Raw genomic sequence first — 20,932 nt, 5'->3', positions numbered from 1 at the left:
TAAAGAAATTTCGACAGCATGCTGATAGAATTGAGGAAAATGCCAAACTTGCAATTTAAGTTCAATTCCAAAACAAATCCTCAAGAAATCATTAAAACTAGTTTCCAAACACTTCAATAAGTTCAATAACTAAAAATTCCGAAATTTAATCTAAGTTCAACCACAATTTATTCAAATCTAAACCATAACTAAAATTTATCAAATCTAAGCAAAATCAAACTTTCTCAAGTTTAAAATTCAAATCAAATAGTGGGTTTTAAGGGGTTTTACCTTAAATTGGTTGATGGGGTCATTCTTTCTCTTTTCTCTCTTTTTTTTTCTTTCTTGCTATTCGGCCGGAACAACCCAAAGAGAGAGAAAGGGGGAGAAGAGAGAGAAAACACCAGGAGGGAGAGAGCAGGCGCCGGGAGGGAGAGGACGCCGGACGAGGGAGAGAGAGAAGGAGGCCGCTTGTAAGAAAAGCAGAGGAAAGAGATAGACGAGAAAAAGAAAGAGAAGAGAAAGAGAGGGGGTGGGCTGCAGGAAGAGAAAAGAAAAGGGAAGGAGAGAGAGAAAAATGAAAAGAAAGAAAGAAAAGAAATGGAAAAAGAAAAGAAAATGAAGAAAAATATATTAAATGGCATTTAGAGGAAAGAAAAAGTAAGTGTATTTTCAAAACTGAAAGTAATTAAAAATTTTAATGACATGATTAATTAAGAAAAATTAATATTAGGCACACTAATATATCAAAATTAACATAATTAAACCTGTTTAATTCTTCGAGGCGTTACAACCTCAGACTAACAACGGTGGAGAAGCCAACCGCTGACTGGGGGAGAAAACACCACAGACTGAGAGAGGTGGGAAAACTACCCTTTAGCTGGAGGAACACACCGGGGAATGGGGAAACCATCGCCATTATTAAAAAAAAAAAAGAACAAAATACAAAAAACTATACACAAATCCACAAACCTACATATGAGAGATATGGTTAGAGATGGTGTGAACACCACGAGCAAACAACTCCCCTAAGTCTGTCCATGAGTTTCCAGATTCTACGGTTGGCGAACACCCTCTGAAGATCGTGTAAAACTACTAAGAAACTCATACCTTCACGGGTCATATCTGACGAAAAGACCGGTAAAGAAACTTAGAGAGAATGAGCCTATCACCTAGTAGATCATCTCGCTGTGAGGTTAGAGATGAGATTTTTGTTGCTAGAGGTCCGACGCTAAAGAGAAAAGGTAGGCAGAGAAATTTAGAAAGAAGGAGGAGAAAAAATTTTAGAAAGAAAAAGAGAGCGCCTATGAAAAATGCTTTTAAAAATTATAATTTAATAATTAACCGGACAAAAAAAGTAAATATTTTTTATTCTTTTAAGGGAACCAAACTCTTGTACTTCTCTTCCTCTCTTTTGGTGCTAGAACTCGCCCTTCTCCTTGCTAAACAAATAGAAAAGATACTTACAAAAGAAGTCTTGGGTTGTTTGGTTTTTTGAATGAGCTAGATACATAACATAATCATTTTTAAGGAAAAATTTCATTTTAAATTTAACAACGTATATGCTCAAATATAATCGCAAATGACCACTAATTATAAAGGAAATCCAACAAGAAAATGTCTATTTGACACATACAAAATTGAGATATTTATTGATCTTACCACAAAGTAAAGGTGCGGATCGACTTCTACCAAGGTGACAAAACTATGAGTTTTTCTGCCATGTGGCAGAACAAGTTTTAAAATAAATAGAAAATATCTCTAAATGGATAACTCTTTTATGAATATATGCTCTCCATTGCAGATTTAAACTTTCTCCATCACAGATTTAAACCACCGCGAGGTCTCTTTCTCAGTGCTCTATAATTAAGCAAGGGATCATAAAATGGTGTCCGGTGAGATTGAATTCATCGGAGGAGGAACGTGCAGAGATGGCCATAGCTTCGTCCTTATTGCCTTCCTAATCACAAGCAAAGTGAAAAACTCTCATATATGTCCGGTATCTAGGTGGATACCAATTAGATACCATTTGATATCTTAAGAGTATATTTGATAGTCTAAATATAATGTGATAACGTGACCGTCATATTCTATAAAAGTTTCTCTCCCATAGTACAAGTCAATCCAAGGCTAAAATATGTGGTGGTCATATAAAATGCCCTACAAAATTGAATGTGACCATAGCTTGTTAATAAGACTACCTCCGTTGTTAGAACATACAAACATGGTGACAACAATATGATTTTAGTAGAATTTATAATATGTGATTTTAGTAGATTTTAGTAAACCTCAAGGTTCTTGTATTGAAAATAGAGTGTGTAATCTTTTATATGATTTTAGTAGAATTTATAATATATCGAGAATATAGAGTATACTTCTCTAATTTATTATAGTCTGATTCTCTCATTAACTAAAATGAAACCCTTAACTTTTTGGGTGTTACAACTAATCATATAATTAAATCCTAGGTCATTCTATGTATTCAGTGACTGCTACACTTTTTGGTGACTTTTGATGACGCCGTTGGCACTTAAGCTTCCTCCTTCCACCTTCCAGTGAGCATGCGCTTGAGAAATTGGCTTTTATTGGCAATATATTTGTTGTACAAATAATTATCATTCATTATTTCGATTTTTCCATCTATCAGCAAACGACTCTTTAGAATGGCTTTTCATCTTTCACATTTTTCATCCATCCAAATATTTCCATTGTCCCCCCAAACAAACATACCCTTTTCCGTTTCCGTCCTCTAGAGGGCAATTCCGTCCTCTAGAGGGCAATTCCGTCCTCTGACTGCCAAAACGGCTACCATGTAAGAAGCTCGAGGTGCGCACATTAGTTTCCGTGCGCACATCAGACATTAACCAATAAAATGCATCCACGTCAACGTAGGGCCACACTCCGCCTCTTTCTTCTCTCTCTCTCTTCTCTTCTGTCCGACTCTCCTCATTCCCATTCTCTCTCTCTCTCTCTCTCTCTTTCCCCGAGAGATACACAAACAAAGACCACCATCTCTTCCTCTTTCTCAGAGAAGAGAATAGAATCTCCTCCTCAATTCCAATTCTACCCTCGGACTTTCCCCAAATTCACCAATGGCTCCACCCTCGTGTCAGCGCCTCATCCGATTTGGCGCCTCCCGGCGCCGCCGCACTTCGGCTCCTTTCCGGCCGGAGTCACCGCCGGCGAAGAAGTTCAAGCCGCTGGCGGAGGTGATGGCGAGGGCCGAGTACGCGGTGGCCGACGGCGGCGATTACGGCGGGTCACGGTGCGAGCAATGCGGCTCCGGCGAGAAGGCCGATGAGCTCCTCCTCTGCGACAAATGCGACAGAGGATTCCACCTCAACTGCCTCAGGCCAATCGTCGCCAGAGTTCCCATCGGCTGCTGGCTTTGCCCTTCCTGCTCCGGCCACCGAAGAAGAGTAAGAACAAGTACGGATTTTTGTTTTTATTTTTATTGCAATTCTTTTTTAGTTTTGGATGATCGGCGATGTTCGAGAGTGACAATGCTGATGATGATTTCGTGTTTGTTTTGGTTAGGCTTTTCGCAGAAGAAGATAATCGATTTTTTCCGAATCCAGAAATGCACCAACTCCGTCAAAGATAAATGCCCGTCTCCTCAAGGTTAACCTGCATTTCTTGTTTGTTTTTTTAACGATAATTCTTATGTCTTCATTCATGCCTCACAAAACATCGTTCTGCGCATTCATTAATACGCTAAATACCATACAATTTGTGCGTATGATTGGATTCAAATAATTTCTTTTTCTTAGTTGAGGAACATAACCTAGTTCTATATGTTTGTATATACGCATGGATGTGATTGCGTGCATAATGTTGCTACTAGCACGTGAAGCCATGCTTAAATTCACTTATTGTTGTTATTCTTATTTTCTTGTATAGATTAGAGATTATGAACGTAATCGTGTTCTATGTGATGGTGTGATGGTTTTCAATTGGGATTTTCAGATGCTAGAAAGCGCCGCAGGCGTTCGGGATCACTAGTAATGCAAAAGAAGAGAAGGAGACTCCTGCCGTTCATTTCGTCAGAAGATCGTGCTCAAAGGTTGAAACAAATGGGATCATTGGCTTCCGCTTTAACCACATTGAAAATGGAATTCAGCGATGATCTCACTTATGTACCCGGCATGGCTCCTAAGTCTGCTAATCAATCCGACTTTGAAGATGGTGGCATGCAGGTATTCATTCAGAGCCTCTCTTTCTCTGTCTCTTTTTGTCTTAATTCTTGCAATTGGAGGGAAAGCGAATGTTCAAAAAAAAAAAGAATCATAATTTTTTGTCATCAGACTCCATCAAGTTTGCATCTTGTTTGGTTATGATATAATTTGACACTGGCTGCAAATGTTCCCTAATGCAGCAGAAGCTACTTTGTTGATTGCATAAGTTAAGACCTTTTTCTTTACAGGTTCTTTCGAAAGAAGACGCCGAGACCTTGGAACAGTGCAGAGCCATGTGTAGAAGAGGAGAATGTCCGCCGCTTATAGTAGTTTTTGATTCATGTGAAGGGTACCTTTCATCTTCAACTCATTCATAATGCTATGCTGGCAATTGTATATGGTACCTTCATATTAGACTTTAGAGTAGGTTCCTGTTGAATTTTTTTTTTCTTTTTATTTTTTCTTCATGTAGTTTTACTGTAGAGGCTGATGGCCCTATTAAGGATATGACATTTATTGCTGAATACACGGGCGATGTGGATTACATTAAGAACCGGGAACAAGATGACTGCGATGGCATGATGACTCTTCTCTTAGCAACAAACCCAACTAAGAGCCTCGTCATCTGCCCTGATAAACGCGGAAACATTGCTCGCTTTATCAATGGCATTAACAATCATACCATGTAAGCCCATGCAACCTTTTTCTCTTGGTATGCATATTCTGACTTCAAATTGGGGAAAGAAAGGAAATAGTATATGGGTATAGCTAATGTTATTGGACCGTTCAAAGCATATCTTTTAAGGGCTTCCGGGCTTCTGTAGTATAGAATATTTCCTGGTAGTGTTGTTTCTGAGCGTCAAGTGACATCAAAACTGTTTCAAAATTAAACAGCACCCAAATATGATGAACCTGTCCGTTGAAAAATAATTCACTACTAAGTATAGAATGTTTCCTGGAAGGCAAGTTTTTGACCACGCTACCCAATGAACTTTGCACAATATTTTCTGTTTACTAAGAGCATTGTGACTATAATGCCTAAAATATATTGAATATTGTGCAGGGATGGCAAGAAGAAGCAGAATTGTAAATGTGTGAGATACAGCGTTAACGGTGAATGCCGGGTGTTTTTGGTTGCTACTCGTGATGTTGCTAAAGGGGAGAGGCTATACTATGACTACAACGGATATGAGCATGAATATCCTACTGAGCATTTTGTCTGAGCTGCTGCCTAAGCCTAACTCTTACTTGGAACTAATTCCGGGTCGAGACTACAGATAGGTCTTTGGGCATTTTTATTTTTATTTTTTATTTTTTAGTTTTTATTTTTATTTTTATTTTTAAATTAAAGCTTACTCATCATTGTTGCAGAGTCTGACATTCTTCATCTAATTGTACTCATGCCCAATTAGTTGTAGCTTCTGGTTTAGAGCTGCCACATTTGGGCTGTGAGAGAAATAGAGTAGGCAAAAGGAAATTTTTCTTTGAATTTAACCAAACAGGAAATTTAAAGTTTCCGATATATATGATTTAGATAATTTATTTTTGTAATACAGTTTTATCTCAATGATAAGTCTCTTTTAATTTATTTATTTTCTTGTCATTTGTTTCTCTGCATATCTTTTCTCCGCATATCGCCATATCCCATGCTGTTTATGAAATCTGGAAATCCACTACGTACCATTGAAGATACTAGCAGTGTTAGTTCTTTCCTCTTTTGCCTAAAGACTGATCAAGGCTCACTGAAGAGCTATCAGATGATGATGGTGTTGTGTTCAATGCCCGGTATACTATCGGGATACTATAGAGTGGAAAGTTTCACTGTCCAAGTTTTCTCTCGCAAGCCATCAGTCTATTAAAACAAACAATAATTATAACAACCTTCCAATTGACTTGTTCTCTAGTCACTTTTGCAAATTTTAAAGAGCCAAGGCCATGAGCTAGTTACTAGGTATTTAATTACTAGGCCCTAGACATTCGGATTTGTCCCTAAAAAAGATTAGTTTCCAATTATAGTTGTAAACTTTAGCCTTAGGCTTTTTGATGCCCTTATTCAACTTCGGATTTACTTGTCCAAAATGTCAAGTCTTAATCCATACTTGTGGTAGAAGATACTGGCTTGGACAACTTAGCTAATTAGCAACACTCTTGCCGTTGTCTCTTATCTTTGGTGCCTTCAACATTCATTCCTTTTAATCTTGATCCTCCTTACGGCCACTCTTCTCATTTCCTACTCGTTGGCAGCCAAGATAGTGACGGAATCAGTGTCACGATGACCACCAAACCACTTTCTTAAGGCTCGTTTAGTTTGCTGATTCGAGTTTTTAATTTGAGTTGAGATGTGACTTTATGTCATAACTTTTTACTATAGTAAAAAAGTTAGATGTGACTATTTCTGAGAGCTTTTTACTGTAACAAAACTCGAATTTTAAACTCGAATCGGTGAAATGAACGGAACCTAAACATCCAAGGAAAGACTCTAGAACGAGTACTAGTTATGGATATCCACTATCCGCCGTGGTTGTCATCTTTGAAAGTTGAAACCAACGATGATGGCGATGGCGTCGACAAGCAGTTGACACCCAAAGCAATTGTGGCCAAGTTATGGAGTTGAAACTCACCACCAGTTGTGAGGCTCTGGCAGCTTATCCCAAGGACCAGAAGGGTAAGGGCAGGAGATTACAAAATCCTCATCTGAGGTCGAGTGATATCCAATACATCTACATTATTGGTAATCATGAAAAACTGACCCTCAAATTGCCAATAAAGAGTTGTATCCCTTAAGCGCGATGATTAAAATTACAAGCGGTTAGGAATTGTTACGAAGAGAATTTTATTTTGTCAAGATAAACTTGGCATCTTATCTAATTTTATGGCATTAAAGTCAATTAAAAGGTGCTAGAAGGATAGATTTCAAAGGGTTTTAAAATTCAAAATTACTGAAAATACAAAGTTGAACATCTGTTTTCCTTCTTAATTTATTTGATAAATGTCTTTCATTTTAAGTAACTTGCAATTTAAGTAACTGCGTTCTTGTAAGCACTCAAGGCACCATAAGAGAGAGAACAAAAAATCAACTTGGAAGACTTTATGCACGCAAGGATTAGTGGGGAAAAAGTTTAAAATATCCACAACAATGATGGATGATGTATCAAATATCACGAGGTACCTCATTTTGTCTCATGTACTTTTATTTCTAGTTTTCTTCTTTGGGATAATCTTTACGAAACTATTATACAATCCCAAATCTTACATCATTACAATTAGTACTAATAAGAAGCTTTAGGGTTTCATCATATTTTATTTAAAAAGTAGTCATGAGTACTAGATTGCTTTGGTTGCCTTTGATTCATTCAAGACCCAAGGTAAAGCCAAGGCATGGTAAAAGACTTGAGCAAACATAAATAGAACTACTACCCTTGAAGTTATGTCAAGACTTTAAGCAAACTTTCTTAGGCATATTGATATGGCAAAGCATCAAGTTTGGGCAAGAAATTCCACAAAAAGGTCTTATCAACAGACCAAAATCCAAGACGTCTACTGTCTTAAATTTATTGTTTGGACAATGAGATTGTGGATGATAAAACTGAATAGTAAGATTACACGCTTCTCCAGCTGCCTTTCCATATAAAAATCGTAAATAAAGAATGTCATCAACTGCCTTTCCTCATGTGGCTCCTCTCACACACAGCTGCCAAACGATTTCTCGCGCGTAAAAAAGCCATGCCTGGAAGCAAAAGTGCAAAACCAAACTGGCAAAACTGGACTAATTCTAAGGTTTTCCATTTTAGGTCCTACTAATCTGCTGCTACCATGAATGGATCTACTTCCCCAAGATCGGCAACCAGGGGTTCCAACTCCGTTGGGTCCTCGTCCTCTTCAGGAAAGTACGTGGGGAATGGAAGCAGTGATATGTCTGGTTTCTTAAAAACAGAATCTTTTATGAATACAAAGTTTCCTTGGGCACCAGGGACCTATGGAAAATGGCAAACTTTAGACCCCCAAAACTTTGCAAAACAAAACCAGTTCTAACATTATAATTAACACCAAAATTGATACACATCATGGAAAGAAAAAAAAAAAAAAAACAATTTCATAAAATACACAGAATTTTAGCAGATTAAAATAAAAATTTTCTAAATGTACATTATTGCTCATGCAACAAAAAACTGCAATCGGAAAGGGGGAAAATCACACTAGTTACCGCACAATTATTCCAAACAGTTGGATTACAACAATCATTCAAAAATTCAATCCAAAACAATGTGGGAATAAAATAAAATAAAATAAACACTATTGGCAAAAATTTCTGTTTATCTTCCTAACTATTGGAATTAGGGACAATTCGTTGGCTGGTTAAGTTCAACAATGAGAGTAGGGGCAGGGAAGAGTCTTCTCCTGATCCATTAAGTTTCGAAGCACAGACTACAAGAGCAAGAGAAACATACCTGGCCTTTCAACCACAACATATTCCTCGCTGGATCAATCTTGTAAACCCAAACATTTTTAACCGTTCTTTGATTCCCGCCCATGCGTCCAGGCATCTTTTTCCCTTTGAAAACCTGTTCATAAACATAAAAATAGTTGAATATAAAATCCAAGAGAAAAGGAAACACAGGAAGTATTACTTGATGTTTATTTGACAGACATTGGCTTTAAAATATGAGCACTGGTCAATAGAGGGGGGAAAAAATTCCAAATGCATCAATCATCAGAAGAAAGACAGCACACTGCTAATACATCTCATTTCATCCATTATCCCAGAAAAGCATTATAAAATCATTTATCGGTTTCTGCAAACAACGCAAGAATCAAAGAGATGAAAGTAATGCGTACTGACCTTTCCAGGAGCATCCCTCTGACCCGTAGAACCAGGACTCCGATGGGATAGTGACGCACCGTGAGAAGCTGGTCCTCCTCCAAATCCGTATTTTTTCATCACACCCTTAAAACAGAAAACACATATAAGAATCTAAAGAGAATGCATAACATAGAATAGAAGTTCCTGAACTTCACTTATAATATTTCAGTTTCTCAAATAAGCATGTTCTAAACTCCACTTTTTGAAGGGTTCTAAACATGAGTGAACAGTATGTAAGGTTTTTAAGACAAAAGGATGTAGTTTTTGCTGTGTGAAATTAATCTCACTATTGTAGCAAATAGCAATAGACTAATACGATAATTAACAATCGGTAATTAATTTAATTAGAGCAGCTAACCTGAAAACCTTTGCCCTTGGTAATTCCGATGACATCAACGTATTGACCAGGTACAAAATGTCGAACACCTAATGAAGTACCAACAGGAAGAAGCGCGTCTTCAGTAACAGGGAATTCCCTCAATTTCCTTTTCATGGGAACACCTTGAGCTCTGAAATGACCCACTTCCGGTTTCCTCAAGTGTTTCTCCTTCTTCTGTCCACAACCAATCTAACTACCAACCCAACAACTTAATTCATTTTAAGAAGAATTTTGCTTGAAACTAATGCTTGGGTCTTTGAACAAGAGATGATGATAAAATTTTTGTGCATTTTCCTACGAAAGAAAGAAAGAAAGAAAGAGACACCTGCAAGGCAGTGATTCCCTCCTTCTCGGGAGTCTTAACCTGAGAAACGATGTTGTCGTCCACGAAAACGATGGAGATGGGAATTCTCTCGCCCCACTTGTCCCAGAGAGCCGTCATGCCGCATTTGACGCCGACCAGCCCCGTCCGCCTCGAATTGGGAGTCATGACGCCCGCCTTCGCTTCGATGATCCGATGAGTGTTGATCTCACCATCGCCGCCGTCGACCAAGGCCTCAGCGGCGCTGAATCGCCGGATTAAGAAAGTGTTAGTAGTAGAAATGGAGGAGAGAAGGCGGAGGCGAGAGGCCAAGCCTCTGGCTATGGCGGACATAGCTTTTAGCGTTTGCACTTGACTTGAACGCAGAGAAGAAGTGAAGGAAGGAAAGGGGGAAATGGGGGGTTTTAGTGGTTTAGGGTTTTAGAGCGTTTTAATCATCATACATAGACTGCTCATTTTCAAAAAAAATATAATAATAATAATAAAATAAACTAAATTAACTTTGGTAAAGTTTGACGACGTCGTTTGTTTCCTTCTTCTATTACGACATATTTAATAGTTTAATTACGAAAATCTCCCTCTTGTTAGCTTTATTACATTCTACCTTAAAAATAAAAAATAAAAAATAAAAAAATGCGTGAATCAATTTGCAGCGTCCAAGCTCTGAAGACATTCATTAATTGAAAAGTTTTTCAGGCACTTTCCAGTGTGCTACTATTTATCATAAGTTTCTCAATTGGCAAACATTATTGTATGCACGTATCTAACATATGATTATGAGTTTCTTAAAATCTTCTATTTAGGAGATGTTTATTTTCACAAACGTTGTATTGTGGAATTTTGATATCTTGCCAGTGTATTTGTACTACTATAGTGCAGATGCTGCTCATTTGGCACACACTACTCTATGTTGCATATGTGTGTGTGAGATTTTTTTATACAAGCTACAACAGACATTCAATTTTACATACTAAATATCACACTTCATATTGTATTAATTTTGAATCTCATATTAAATTATACAATGTATAAATGTCACTAAACATGCCGTTATATAGTGGAATTAGGACTAGAGACCGGCTCTATTGCCTTGAAGCACTTGACAGAATTAGAAAGTTAACTTTCTCATAACATATCATAGCTAGCCAGCTGTCTTATGTATATAATATATGATGGTTATTTCATCGACTTGTTGTTTTGCATGTATGTTTCTAATGAGTGCTATATAATATTGCCACTACACCATGGTATTGGTCACTCTAACTCAAGCCTACACTACTACACATGTTACTATATTGAAATTAAGGTGGATTGCCGATATCCTCGTAGCTATCGATTACTCTATTGAAATTAAGGTGGGAATATTAATGGAGGCAGATGGATTCTTCACCTCCAAAACCAACTGGAAAAAACGGCATGTGAATATTATTGTGATTGAGAGATCATGTCGACAGTCGTTAGTCCTAGGTGGCTGCCACTATATATTTAGCATCTTTTAGCTTAGTTTTAGTGTGCTTTTTTTTAATAATTGGTACAAACATATATATCTTCGTACATTATCTCTCTCTTACCCTAATTTCATGTCTTGTAAGCTTATATAATTAACCAAATAAATGTCTGGTTCCAATCACATTGAAATATTTTGCTAGTTGGTTCTTGAGTTTGGCAGAATCTAAGTTGTGGGATTTGCCTCCTATCTTAACTTTACTACGTAAATCTCTGACTTAGACTTCCACTTCCGACTATATAAATCCTTTCTTCTTCTTCTTCTTCTTTCTTTCTGCAACCATATATATCAGTTCTACTGTACGTAGTTCATGAATATTGAATACGAGTATCACAGTTTAATAGCAAGTCTACCATAACAACAAAAATGTACAACAGATTAATGTGGTGTTTTAAAGTCCCAAACCCATGGCTTAGTTTGGTAATGCTGTGGATTTTAAAAAAAATACTTTTAGCTGTGCTAAAAGAAAAAGTAACTGTTTCAAAAAGCAGCTGAGTGTTTGGTAAATTATAATTATAGTAGCTGTGCTGATTTCAAAATCAATAAATAGCGTTTGGTAAATTTTAAGGTGGAATTACTGTGGGTATGTAAAATGACCAAAAAAACATGATATGAAATTTAAATAGATATAATTATTTTTGGTATTTAAAAATACTTGTTTAACTTTAAAAACACATAATGTTTTGATTTTGAATTTTTTAACAATAAATTTATGATAATTAATTCTCATTTTTTTTTTCCATTTCTTCATTCACAATATAATTACAACTAAAAGAAGCATTAGTAACAATTACTCAGGGACAGTTGTAGTCTTCGAGTTGTGGAATTGTTTTTGGCATAGAACTTCGCATTCTCAAAAATATCAAATGGTCCCATCGCCTTTTCCTAAAAAATTATACCATTCTGTTCCATCCACAGAGTCCAAACTATAAAGGCTCGCAAGGATAAAAAAACCAACTGAAAAGAAAACGTGTAACTGAATGAATGAATATATGCAACCTCTTTTACATTTGTCCGTGAGTAGGAAAAAAAATCAGAATGTAAGGTAGATAAAAATCATATAACAAACATCTTATATGAAGTAGACAATTCATTCAAAATTACAAAACATGGCATGCATGGAAAGAACAAAATACAAAATACACACACACACACGTGAATACATAAATATTATATCCACACACACACACACACGTAAATACAAACATATATATCCATACACACACACCACATATGTACCTACAAATACAAACTTAAGTCCTACAAATACACACGTATATACCTACAAACTTAACTCAAATGAAAAGAATTAAGTCGTATTCATTAAGCTTATTGCAATTTGATCTCGTACTTCACCCATTTCCAGTGATAGTAAAGCTTCATTCTCTTCTACATTATTGTCATCTGGTTGATTCTCTTCATAAACGAAATCATCTAGATTATCCTAGACCCTTTGAAAATGTAGATCACGCTTATGATGCTTCCTAATGTAGTTATGGAGCGCCATTGTAGCAATAACTATTTTCACTTGCTTTGCAAACGGATAATTTGGCATGTCTTTCAAAATTTTCCATTTTTTATTCCAGACACCAAATGTGCGTTCAATGACACTTCGAAGAGAAGAATGTGCTTGGTTAAATACCTCTTTATAGCCAGTTGGTCGACGACCCATTCGAAATTGTTCTAAATGGTATCGTTCTCCTCTATAAGGTCCAAGAAATCCTTTTAATTGTGGATAACCCGCGTCCACTAAATAGTATTTACCTATTGAGATACAAACACAAAGACTTAGTAATTAATAAAACAGAGTTCTTATGAATATAGAAGAGGTTTTAACCTTCTGGTGGTTTTGGGAACTTCAAACTTGTACGACGTAGTGCTGCTAAGAATATTCTTGTATCATGAGCACTACCTTCCCAACCTGCATATGCATATGTAAATTTCATATTGAAATCACAAGCAGCCATCACATTTTGGGTTGGCACACGCTTTCTACCAATAAATGGGACTTGATCTTCTGGTCGTATTATAGCTGGAACGTATACGCCATCTATTGCACCAATACAATTCTAAAAAGAAGAAAGTTCTATGTTTAAAATGAATACTTTAAATAAGGAAGGAAGCATATTATGAACTAAGAGAATACCTTAAAATGAGGCATATATCTACAATCCACTAATATCTCTTGAGGAACTCCACTAAACTCTAGATCATCAGGCTTTATAACATCCATACTCATACGACAAACAATGTCTAGAACATACTCAAAATATCTACTAATTGTTTCACCAGAGTGTTGAAATCGTTCTTGTGTTGAACGATTTCCCGCACCCTGACCTAAAATGAACAAAAACATTCTGACTATTTCAAACGCAGATATATTTCTTGATCCCTGTAATCCGTAGTTACATTGCAAATCATTACATAGGGACATAAATACATCCTTATCCATTCTAAACATTCTATAACTTCTAATTTCATGTCCGCCTAATAATTCCATTACCCACATGTTTTCCGTTTGAGCAGAGTTCATACAAGGATTTTTGTGAATATACTTATTATAATATTGTTCAATGATGTGTGCAGTAACACAAACAAGTTGTAAACGTAGCTGGGTAATATTGTCAGACATCCCAGCTAATAATGAAGAAACCTACATGTAAACAATGTTCAAATGAAATAATAGAAAATATCAATGTCTGATGGATAAAAATGGAGTACAATATTTAATACATCGTATTCAAAAGCATGGAAAAAACAACAATCTGGTACATAATTAATGAAAGCCACACTAAAATACTACTCATAGTAAAGGAAGACTCAAGGGACACTCAAGGGATACTCAAGGGAATTTAAGAGGATGATCCTAGGCCGTGCTCAAACTTAAGCCAGCTAAGATGCAACTCAGGTCGTTTCAAAGCAAAAAATGCCTCTCTTTTAATCGTGTCTGCGCACAAGTGGATAGCAAAAAAATACAACTCGTTCCCACTCTCTAATCCAGGTAGAGATTCAAGGACTTCAATAACTTGTGTCATGCTATAATCTGGTCCTTTAGTTTGTGCAATGGATGATCCGGTACTAATAGTCTCCATTACAGTGACAAGGCGCTCAATTTGTTGAGACAATTTGGCCTCACCGCCAACTTTATCCTTACCTTTCCCTCTTTTGAATTTCTTTTGTCCCTCATCTAGCTCGATTGGACGCTTCTTCTTAGGGTTCTCTGGCATTTCTCTCCCGATAGGTGCATCTGACGATCCACTACTCTCAAGTTGTTCAAGTGGAGATATCATTTCATTTGTTGTTTTATCATCCTCACATGGCATCTGTCCAGATGCGGGTGTCCAAGCATACACCCCTGTGGCCACAGTATTAGTAAACATCCTATTCAACTTATCCTCAAACTCTGGTTCAATTCCCCGAGTACGAAACTTCGCTGTGTTAGGATGAATCTGTAAAAATACTTTAATAAATTAAACCTGCCACACACTAACACTACACTATCAATAATGTGCAACTTCATTCGTATATTGTTCGTATACCTGCAATTTATTATGCCACCATTCCTCAGATGCATCACTAGTATTCTTTTTATTGTTCCAACCTAAACCCGTTTCCTTCCCAACAAGTTCCGTCCAAAGTTTCCAATCATTCTTCAAAGCATCCCACTTATTCTTCAATTGTGTTCTTTTATACACTTGTTTGGTTACTTCGTTAAATTTTTGAATTACATTTTCCCATCCAACTTTGTCAAGATGTGTCCCAGGTCGGTGTCCACCTTCAACCTCTTTGATACATAAATCACAAAAAAGCTGTATTGCCTCGGTATCCCATATCGCCTTACCTTGTGATGCACTACCCTCCATTTGAACAAATGATGACTGAAAGTGCTACCACCATTATGACCCAACGTCCCAACGCATATTTATAGATAATAAAAATAACTAAAGTAACTTAAGGCTTTTTTAAGCAAATGATAATGAACAAATAGCTAAGCAATATTTAACCACAAGAGTGTCAACCTCCATTCTTGCTAGTATTGCAATTGAATGGTAAAAATAAATAGAACGGTAAAAATGGCAAATGATCAAACAGTTTAAGCTGCAAATAAATAACATAGGCATATCATAACATGGTTTGTAGAAATGTTGATCAGGTCATTGGTTAAGCATATGTGATCTATTTAGCTAAGCTTATTGGAATTCTGAAGCTACGCATTAATATTGCTTGTTATTATTATTAGATTATATATTATATTAGATTAGACTAGAATAGATAGTTTTAACAGTGACAAGCACTTTTGTTGACATTACTGATTGCATTATACGTACATACATATATACATACATATACACACATATATATATATATATAAGAGGAAAGAAAGAAAGGGGCTATAAGTGGTTTTTTCTTCTAAAAATATTTAAAGCTTCAATTCCAATCTCTCAAGGCTCAAACCAACCTTACCCAACCTAAAGACCAAAAAACTTGCACTTCAACCATGAGAAGATACATGAGGTTATAGCCCTTAAACTTCTAATGCATAAACTGATACACAGATGCCAGAATTGGTATGGTTCTCAAATTTCATTAATAATAAAAAAAAAATTCCCAATTCTTAAAATTTATATGACTAAAGAATATGCCAAATGTCGCATAGCATCTTCAAAAAGAACTTTCAGTGTCATAATTTTTCCCTATTTTGCCTACACATATCTGCTGTTAGGAAACTAACCCTCAAGGTAAGAGTTTGTCTATCAAAGAGGAAAGAGAAAAAGAAATAGCTAACAAAAGATAACACACACTAAAAACACACATATTTGCCACATAAATACGAGCTGGAAAACTTCTAATACGAAAAAATGAGGTCATTTAGTTCAAGAAGATCCTGCACCCTCTACTGGGAAGTACAAACTAAGCCATTGTCACTTAAAGCTCCCAAGCAGTAAAGGTGAAAGCTTTGCAAGAGTAAAGCTCTATAACCAACACACCTTGCTATCGCTGCGTAGAGCCAAAAAACATTGAAAACTCCACATACTAATAATAAAGATCAATGTCTAACTGTCTAAAAATCATGAATAATAAATAAAACAGAAAAACAAAAACTAGGTTTTCAAATTCCAAGAAGAAGGATGAAAAATTGGTCATGTTCTTCTCTCTTACGGTTTTTTTTTTAATTTCTTAATGTCTTTCGTTTTTTTTTTAATTTCATTAACATTAGCAGTTACATTTTTAGTTCCTAATCTTGACCATTTCTTCACCGTTCTCCCTGTTTCTTCAATGGCATTCATACTAACGGAGCCTATGCCCAGATGAACCAAAACACCAGAAATACATTACAGTAAAAAAATTGCAAAATTTGTCCTATAATCTCAGCTTTTGCACAACCGTTTGTCATCGAGATTTCAGCAATAAAGATCAACAGAAGGAAAAGGGTAATGCATCGATTAGCAATTTCAAGGAACTCAACAAAACTCAACAGATTCGGAGTAATCTGGAAAAAAAATTTTATGAGATCAAATGGCTGTCGAAGAACAAAATTTTGTACAAAATCTGGAAACCCAAATCGACATTCGAAACCACCAACACCAAATCGACATTCAAAACCCAAATTTCATCAAGCCATACACTAAATCGACATTAAAAAAAAAGTTCAATCGAGCACTTACAAATGCAGAGATTGCGAGCTCCAACGAGATCCGCTGGTCTCAGCTAGCGACGAACAGAGATTTTGGGGACTCCGCCGCCGACAATCGCAGGAGATAAACAGAGAGAGGGAGTCTGAGAGAGAGAAGAAAAATAAATGGAGGGAGAGAGCTTTGGCTGAGAGAGCGAAGGTTGAGGCTGAGAGAGGCTGAGGCGAGAGAGCACGAGAGGAGGCTGAAAGGCTGAGAAGAGAGAGCACGAGCGACGGTTGAGAGGCTGAGAGTTTTAGGGGGAGGGGCTGAGGAGATGTGTGCACGAGGATGAGGGAGAGATGGGTTATTTTGGGAATAACCAAAATTTCATTAATGGCTCCGTTTAGATTCCCGCACAATCTGAAATCAGAAGCAGCAAATGAGCTGCTTCTGATTTCAGATGGAAAATAGCTTTTAGATTTTTTAAGAATCTATTTTTATGTGTTTACCAAACACATTTTTGAGCTTCAGCTGAAAAAAAAGTGCTTTTAGCTTCCCAAAAGCATTACCAAACGGAGCCATATCTTTACTTTACTGCCTCTTTCTCCCCGTACTGCTGACATGGTAAAATAACTAAATGATTAATTAAACATTTTTTATCCCAAAAGAAAAAAAATTATTACACATCTTAAAAGCTGTTGAACAACACACAATATGCAATGTGTATTTAGTGTAGGCAAACTAAGAGGTTTTAGTCCAAAAAAAAAAAAAAAACAGAAAAAAAACTAGGGAGGTTTTAGCTGGAAGGCCTCATCTACCAATCTATACTTACTAGCGGTAGGGTTGTTCATAAACTCAAATAACCCGCAAACCCAACCCACCCCGCCCCAACCCAAGCCGAAAAAAGCAACCAACAGCATTATTTTTAAATTTACGGCTCATTATACCTCTGGCCCGAAGTGTTTAGGGCGGATTACGGGTTGGGCCCATAACAACCCGCAATCCCCAACCCAACCCGCACAACATACCTCCAAGCTTTCGGCCCAAGCCAAACTGCCTAAGTTCTACCCTAGGCTCGCTAACATTAGGGTTCACAATCTCATTCTCGGTCTCTCCTCCCGTGAACCCCCTCTTCTTGCCTCTTCCTTTTCAGTTTTCCCTCTTCTTCCCCTCCCGTGAACCCCCTCATAACTCTCTCCTCATTGCTCAGTCCTCTCGGCCGCCGTCTTGCCCACTTTCTCCGGTGCTCTCTCGCCGGACTGATAAGGATAGGTGCTATTTCTATTTAATGATGAAGTTTGAATATTATATCGAACTTTAAGTCTTTGATTTTTTGAATGTTGAAACCGACCACCCAACCCACCCCGCACCGCCCCAACCCAACCCAAATATTGTTGGGTTGTGAAATTTTTTTAACATCGTTGGGGCCAAATATGTGCAACCCGCACCCTTTGGGGCGGAGAAAAAAAAATTCTACCCCGCACCAACCCAACCCATGAACAGCCCTAACTAGCGGTTCTCTTTAAGGTTTAAACATGTTGTCTCATTTATCTATTCGTCTATCTTTTTTATTAAATTTTAACATCTGATTTAGTTATTCAAGCATTTTTAGTGCATATTTAGTTCTATGCTTAATTTTATACGTGGAACAATAATTAATCGGACAGAAAAATAGAAATAACGGACTCTTATTTGTCACACTAGAGTTGGACAACAATCCTCCACCAGACACGTGCTTGACACGCGTCATATGTCAGTTAAGCAACATTTTTCCTCCACTAGCTAGGAAAGCAAACCAAAGTGCTGGTTTTTCCAAAAAAGACAGTTGAATGTTTTGGACTTCCTTGGAACTTTATTATTATTATTATTATTTTATTTTTCTTTGGATTGTCTTTATTGAGAGCGAAATTACGGACATGTTCTTTTATCTAAAAAATTTTTAAAAAAAGATAATTTAAATTTATGTTCTTTTAAGTTTTAATTTTATTCAATTTTATTTAATTTTATTCAAATTTTAACTTCAACTCAAGTTATAACTCAAATTCAACTCAAAAATTACACTCAAGTTATACTACAAAAGAACAATCCCTACCTGTTCTGATGTGTCGAATGTATTGAGGCTTTTTTTTTTTTTTTTTCCTGATGATGATGTCAATTTCAGGGTCCTACAAAAAGAGAAAAAAGATAAGGATATTCTTCACCAATATTCTTCTAACTATTGTGTTACCATAGTGTGTTTAATTATTTTAACAATGACCTCATCTGTCACCATATAGGTGTCATATTAGTACTACTTTCCACCGCCACACTCGTGTCCACATAATTACCTTAAACATATATAAAACCAGCCCCTTCCTTCAAGTTTTCACACATAGCTCCAAATCCAATATTTTCTACTCAAAATTAGCATTGCTTTTTGATCATCAAATTAAGAAAAACAAATTAAAGAGTGAAAAATATGGGAAGCGTAGAAGAGGAGAGACTGGTTCAGATGGTTCATGATTTTATAGAATCATCATCATCATCATCATCATCATCATCATCATCAGAAGATCAATCAACACCTCCTGATCATCACTGCAACACCTTTCCTCTTGCTAACCAAACCGAGTATTACAATTTGCAGGTTCTTTATTTATTTTTTAATTGTATGAACATATACGAGTTTGGTTTTTGTTGTGTTTTGTGCAAATTAAGATATATGTTCATCCATGTATTTTTAAAGTTATATATACTTATGTTTGAATTTTTTGTTTTGTTTTTGGTAGGAGATGCTTGGGCGCAGGACAAAGGCCGAAGGTGAGGTCCTTGAGAGAGTTTTGAAGCACATAATTATAATGAGAAACAAAAAGGATGAATACAACCATCATCATATTATTAGAAACTTTCTTGTCATGAAGCTTAACACCGATGGCTTCAATGCTTCTCTTTGCCATACTTCTTGGGTTACTTCCTTTGGATGCCCTGCTGGTGAGTCTTTTTTTTTTTTTTTTCTTAAACTCCAAGAAATGGTTTTCCAAACTCCTCAAATTAATCTCGTACTGTTTTTAATATATATATATATATATATATGTGTGTATATTATTGGTGTGACAGGTGATTACGAGTTCATTGAGATTAAAAATGGGAAGAAGAAGAAGAAGAAGAGGGTGATAGTGGACATAGAGTTCAAGTCACAGTTCCAAGTGGCAAGGCCCACCCCATTCTACAAGCAGCTGACGGATTCACTCCCTCAGATATTTGTGGGGACGGAGGACAAACTCATCCCGATTATATCACTCCTTTGCTCCGCAGCCAAACAGTCCCTCACAGAAAGAGGCCTCCACGTGCCCCCTTGGAGAACCGCCGCTTACATGCACTCCAAATGGCTCTCCATCAATTCTTCCCAAACCCAAAACCACCCACGTGATCAAATTACTAATGATCAAATTAGTAATGATCATAATTTTATTACTACTAATAAGTGGGAATGGGCACCTCCTAATCCTCTTGTTAATAATAATAACAAAACAAGGGATTTGGGAGGAGGTGCCTCTGCCTTGTCCACTCAATTCTCCAACATGAGCATCAACTGCTGCTGACATTTTTTATTTTTATTTTGGTTTTCTAATTAACCTTAGATTAGATTTCCTAGTTTTCTTCTTTTTTATTTTCTCTCTCTCTCTCTCTCTCAATAAATAATCAATATGTTTGCTAATTAGGGTATTTTACTACATTATTAAAATGTTAGTTTGTTTGTATGGAGGGGTTGTTGAATGAATCCGTCGTTATTTTTGGGCATACTTGAGAACGTACCATTTAATTTGGTTATGAAGTTGTGTTATATTGTATGGTCCTTTATCCTTTTCTTATGCAAAAGCTTTGTAGATTTATACACGAGGATAATACACGCACACACATCAACAAAGATAATATATATATATATATATATATTATGAGTACGTAGTTGGTAATTAATATAATTCCTTGAATTTTCTTACATCTAGTCGACACATGGGCACAATTATATAATTAAATTCATTTTGTTCAAATTTGTTTCACATCCTCATTTCATTATATTACCACTAATTCCATCATGTGGCAGTAATAATTTT

At 36.5% G+C, this 20,932-nt stretch overlaps 3 protein-coding genes across 4 annotated transcripts; 2 read left to right on the top strand and 1 right to left on the bottom strand.

Moving 5' to 3' along the window:
* The first annotated feature begins 2,805 nt into the window (after nucleotides 1–2,805).
* On the top strand, nucleotides 2,806–5,616 carry LOC21403617 (probable Histone-lysine N-methyltransferase ATXR5). 2 transcript variants are annotated; one of them, XM_010092569.2, is made up of 6 exons: nucleotides 2,806–3,408; nucleotides 3,517–3,600; nucleotides 3,946–4,175; nucleotides 4,403–4,503; nucleotides 4,627–4,839; nucleotides 5,218–5,616. In XM_010092569.2, exons 1-6 carry the CDS (start codon nucleotides 3,072–3,074, stop codon nucleotides 5,375–5,377), a joined length of 1,125 nt encoding a protein of 374 aa, XP_010090871.1. In that variant the 5' UTR covers nucleotides 2,806–3,071; the 3' UTR covers nucleotides 5,378–5,616. The 2 variants fall into 2 exon arrangements, with proteins under 2 accessions (XP_010090871.1, XP_024017767.1); XM_024161999.1 differs by lacking the exon at nucleotides 5,218–5,616 and adding an exon at nucleotides 5,049–5,099.
* A 1,999-nt stretch (nucleotides 5,617–7,615) lies between these two features.
* Nucleotides 7,616–10,110, bottom strand: LOC21403616 (50S ribosomal protein L3-2, chloroplastic). The gene is made up of 5 exons (XM_010092568.2): nucleotides 9,720–10,110; nucleotides 9,374–9,583; nucleotides 8,995–9,099; nucleotides 8,603–8,716; nucleotides 7,616–8,128 (listed from the first exon to the last, which is right to left on the bottom strand). The coding sequence occupies exons 1-5, from the start codon at nucleotides 10,047–10,049 to the stop codon at nucleotides 7,952–7,954; spliced, it is 936 nt and encodes a 311-aa protein (XP_010090870.1). The 5' UTR covers nucleotides 10,050–10,110; the 3' UTR covers nucleotides 7,616–7,951.
* A 9,075-nt stretch (nucleotides 10,111–19,185) lies between these two features.
* Nucleotides 19,186–20,618, top strand: LOC21403615. Its single transcript, XM_010092567.2, has 3 exons — nucleotides 19,186–19,464; nucleotides 19,607–19,808; nucleotides 19,935–20,618. The coding sequence occupies exons 1-3, from the start codon at nucleotides 19,297–19,299 to the stop codon at nucleotides 20,417–20,419; spliced, it is 855 nt and encodes a 284-aa protein (XP_010090869.1). The 5' UTR covers nucleotides 19,186–19,296; the 3' UTR covers nucleotides 20,420–20,618.
* The last annotated feature ends 314 nt before the right edge of the window (nucleotides 20,619–20,932 follow it).

This window comes from Morus notabilis, unplaced genomic scaffold, assembly GCF_000414095.1.
Source record: "Morus notabilis unplaced genomic scaffold, ASM41409v2 Scaffold698, whole genome shotgun sequence".
Lineage (NCBI taxonomy): Eukaryota > Viridiplantae > Streptophyta > Magnoliopsida > Rosales > Moraceae > Morus > Morus notabilis.
This window is presented reverse-complemented; position numbering and strand designations above follow the sequence as displayed.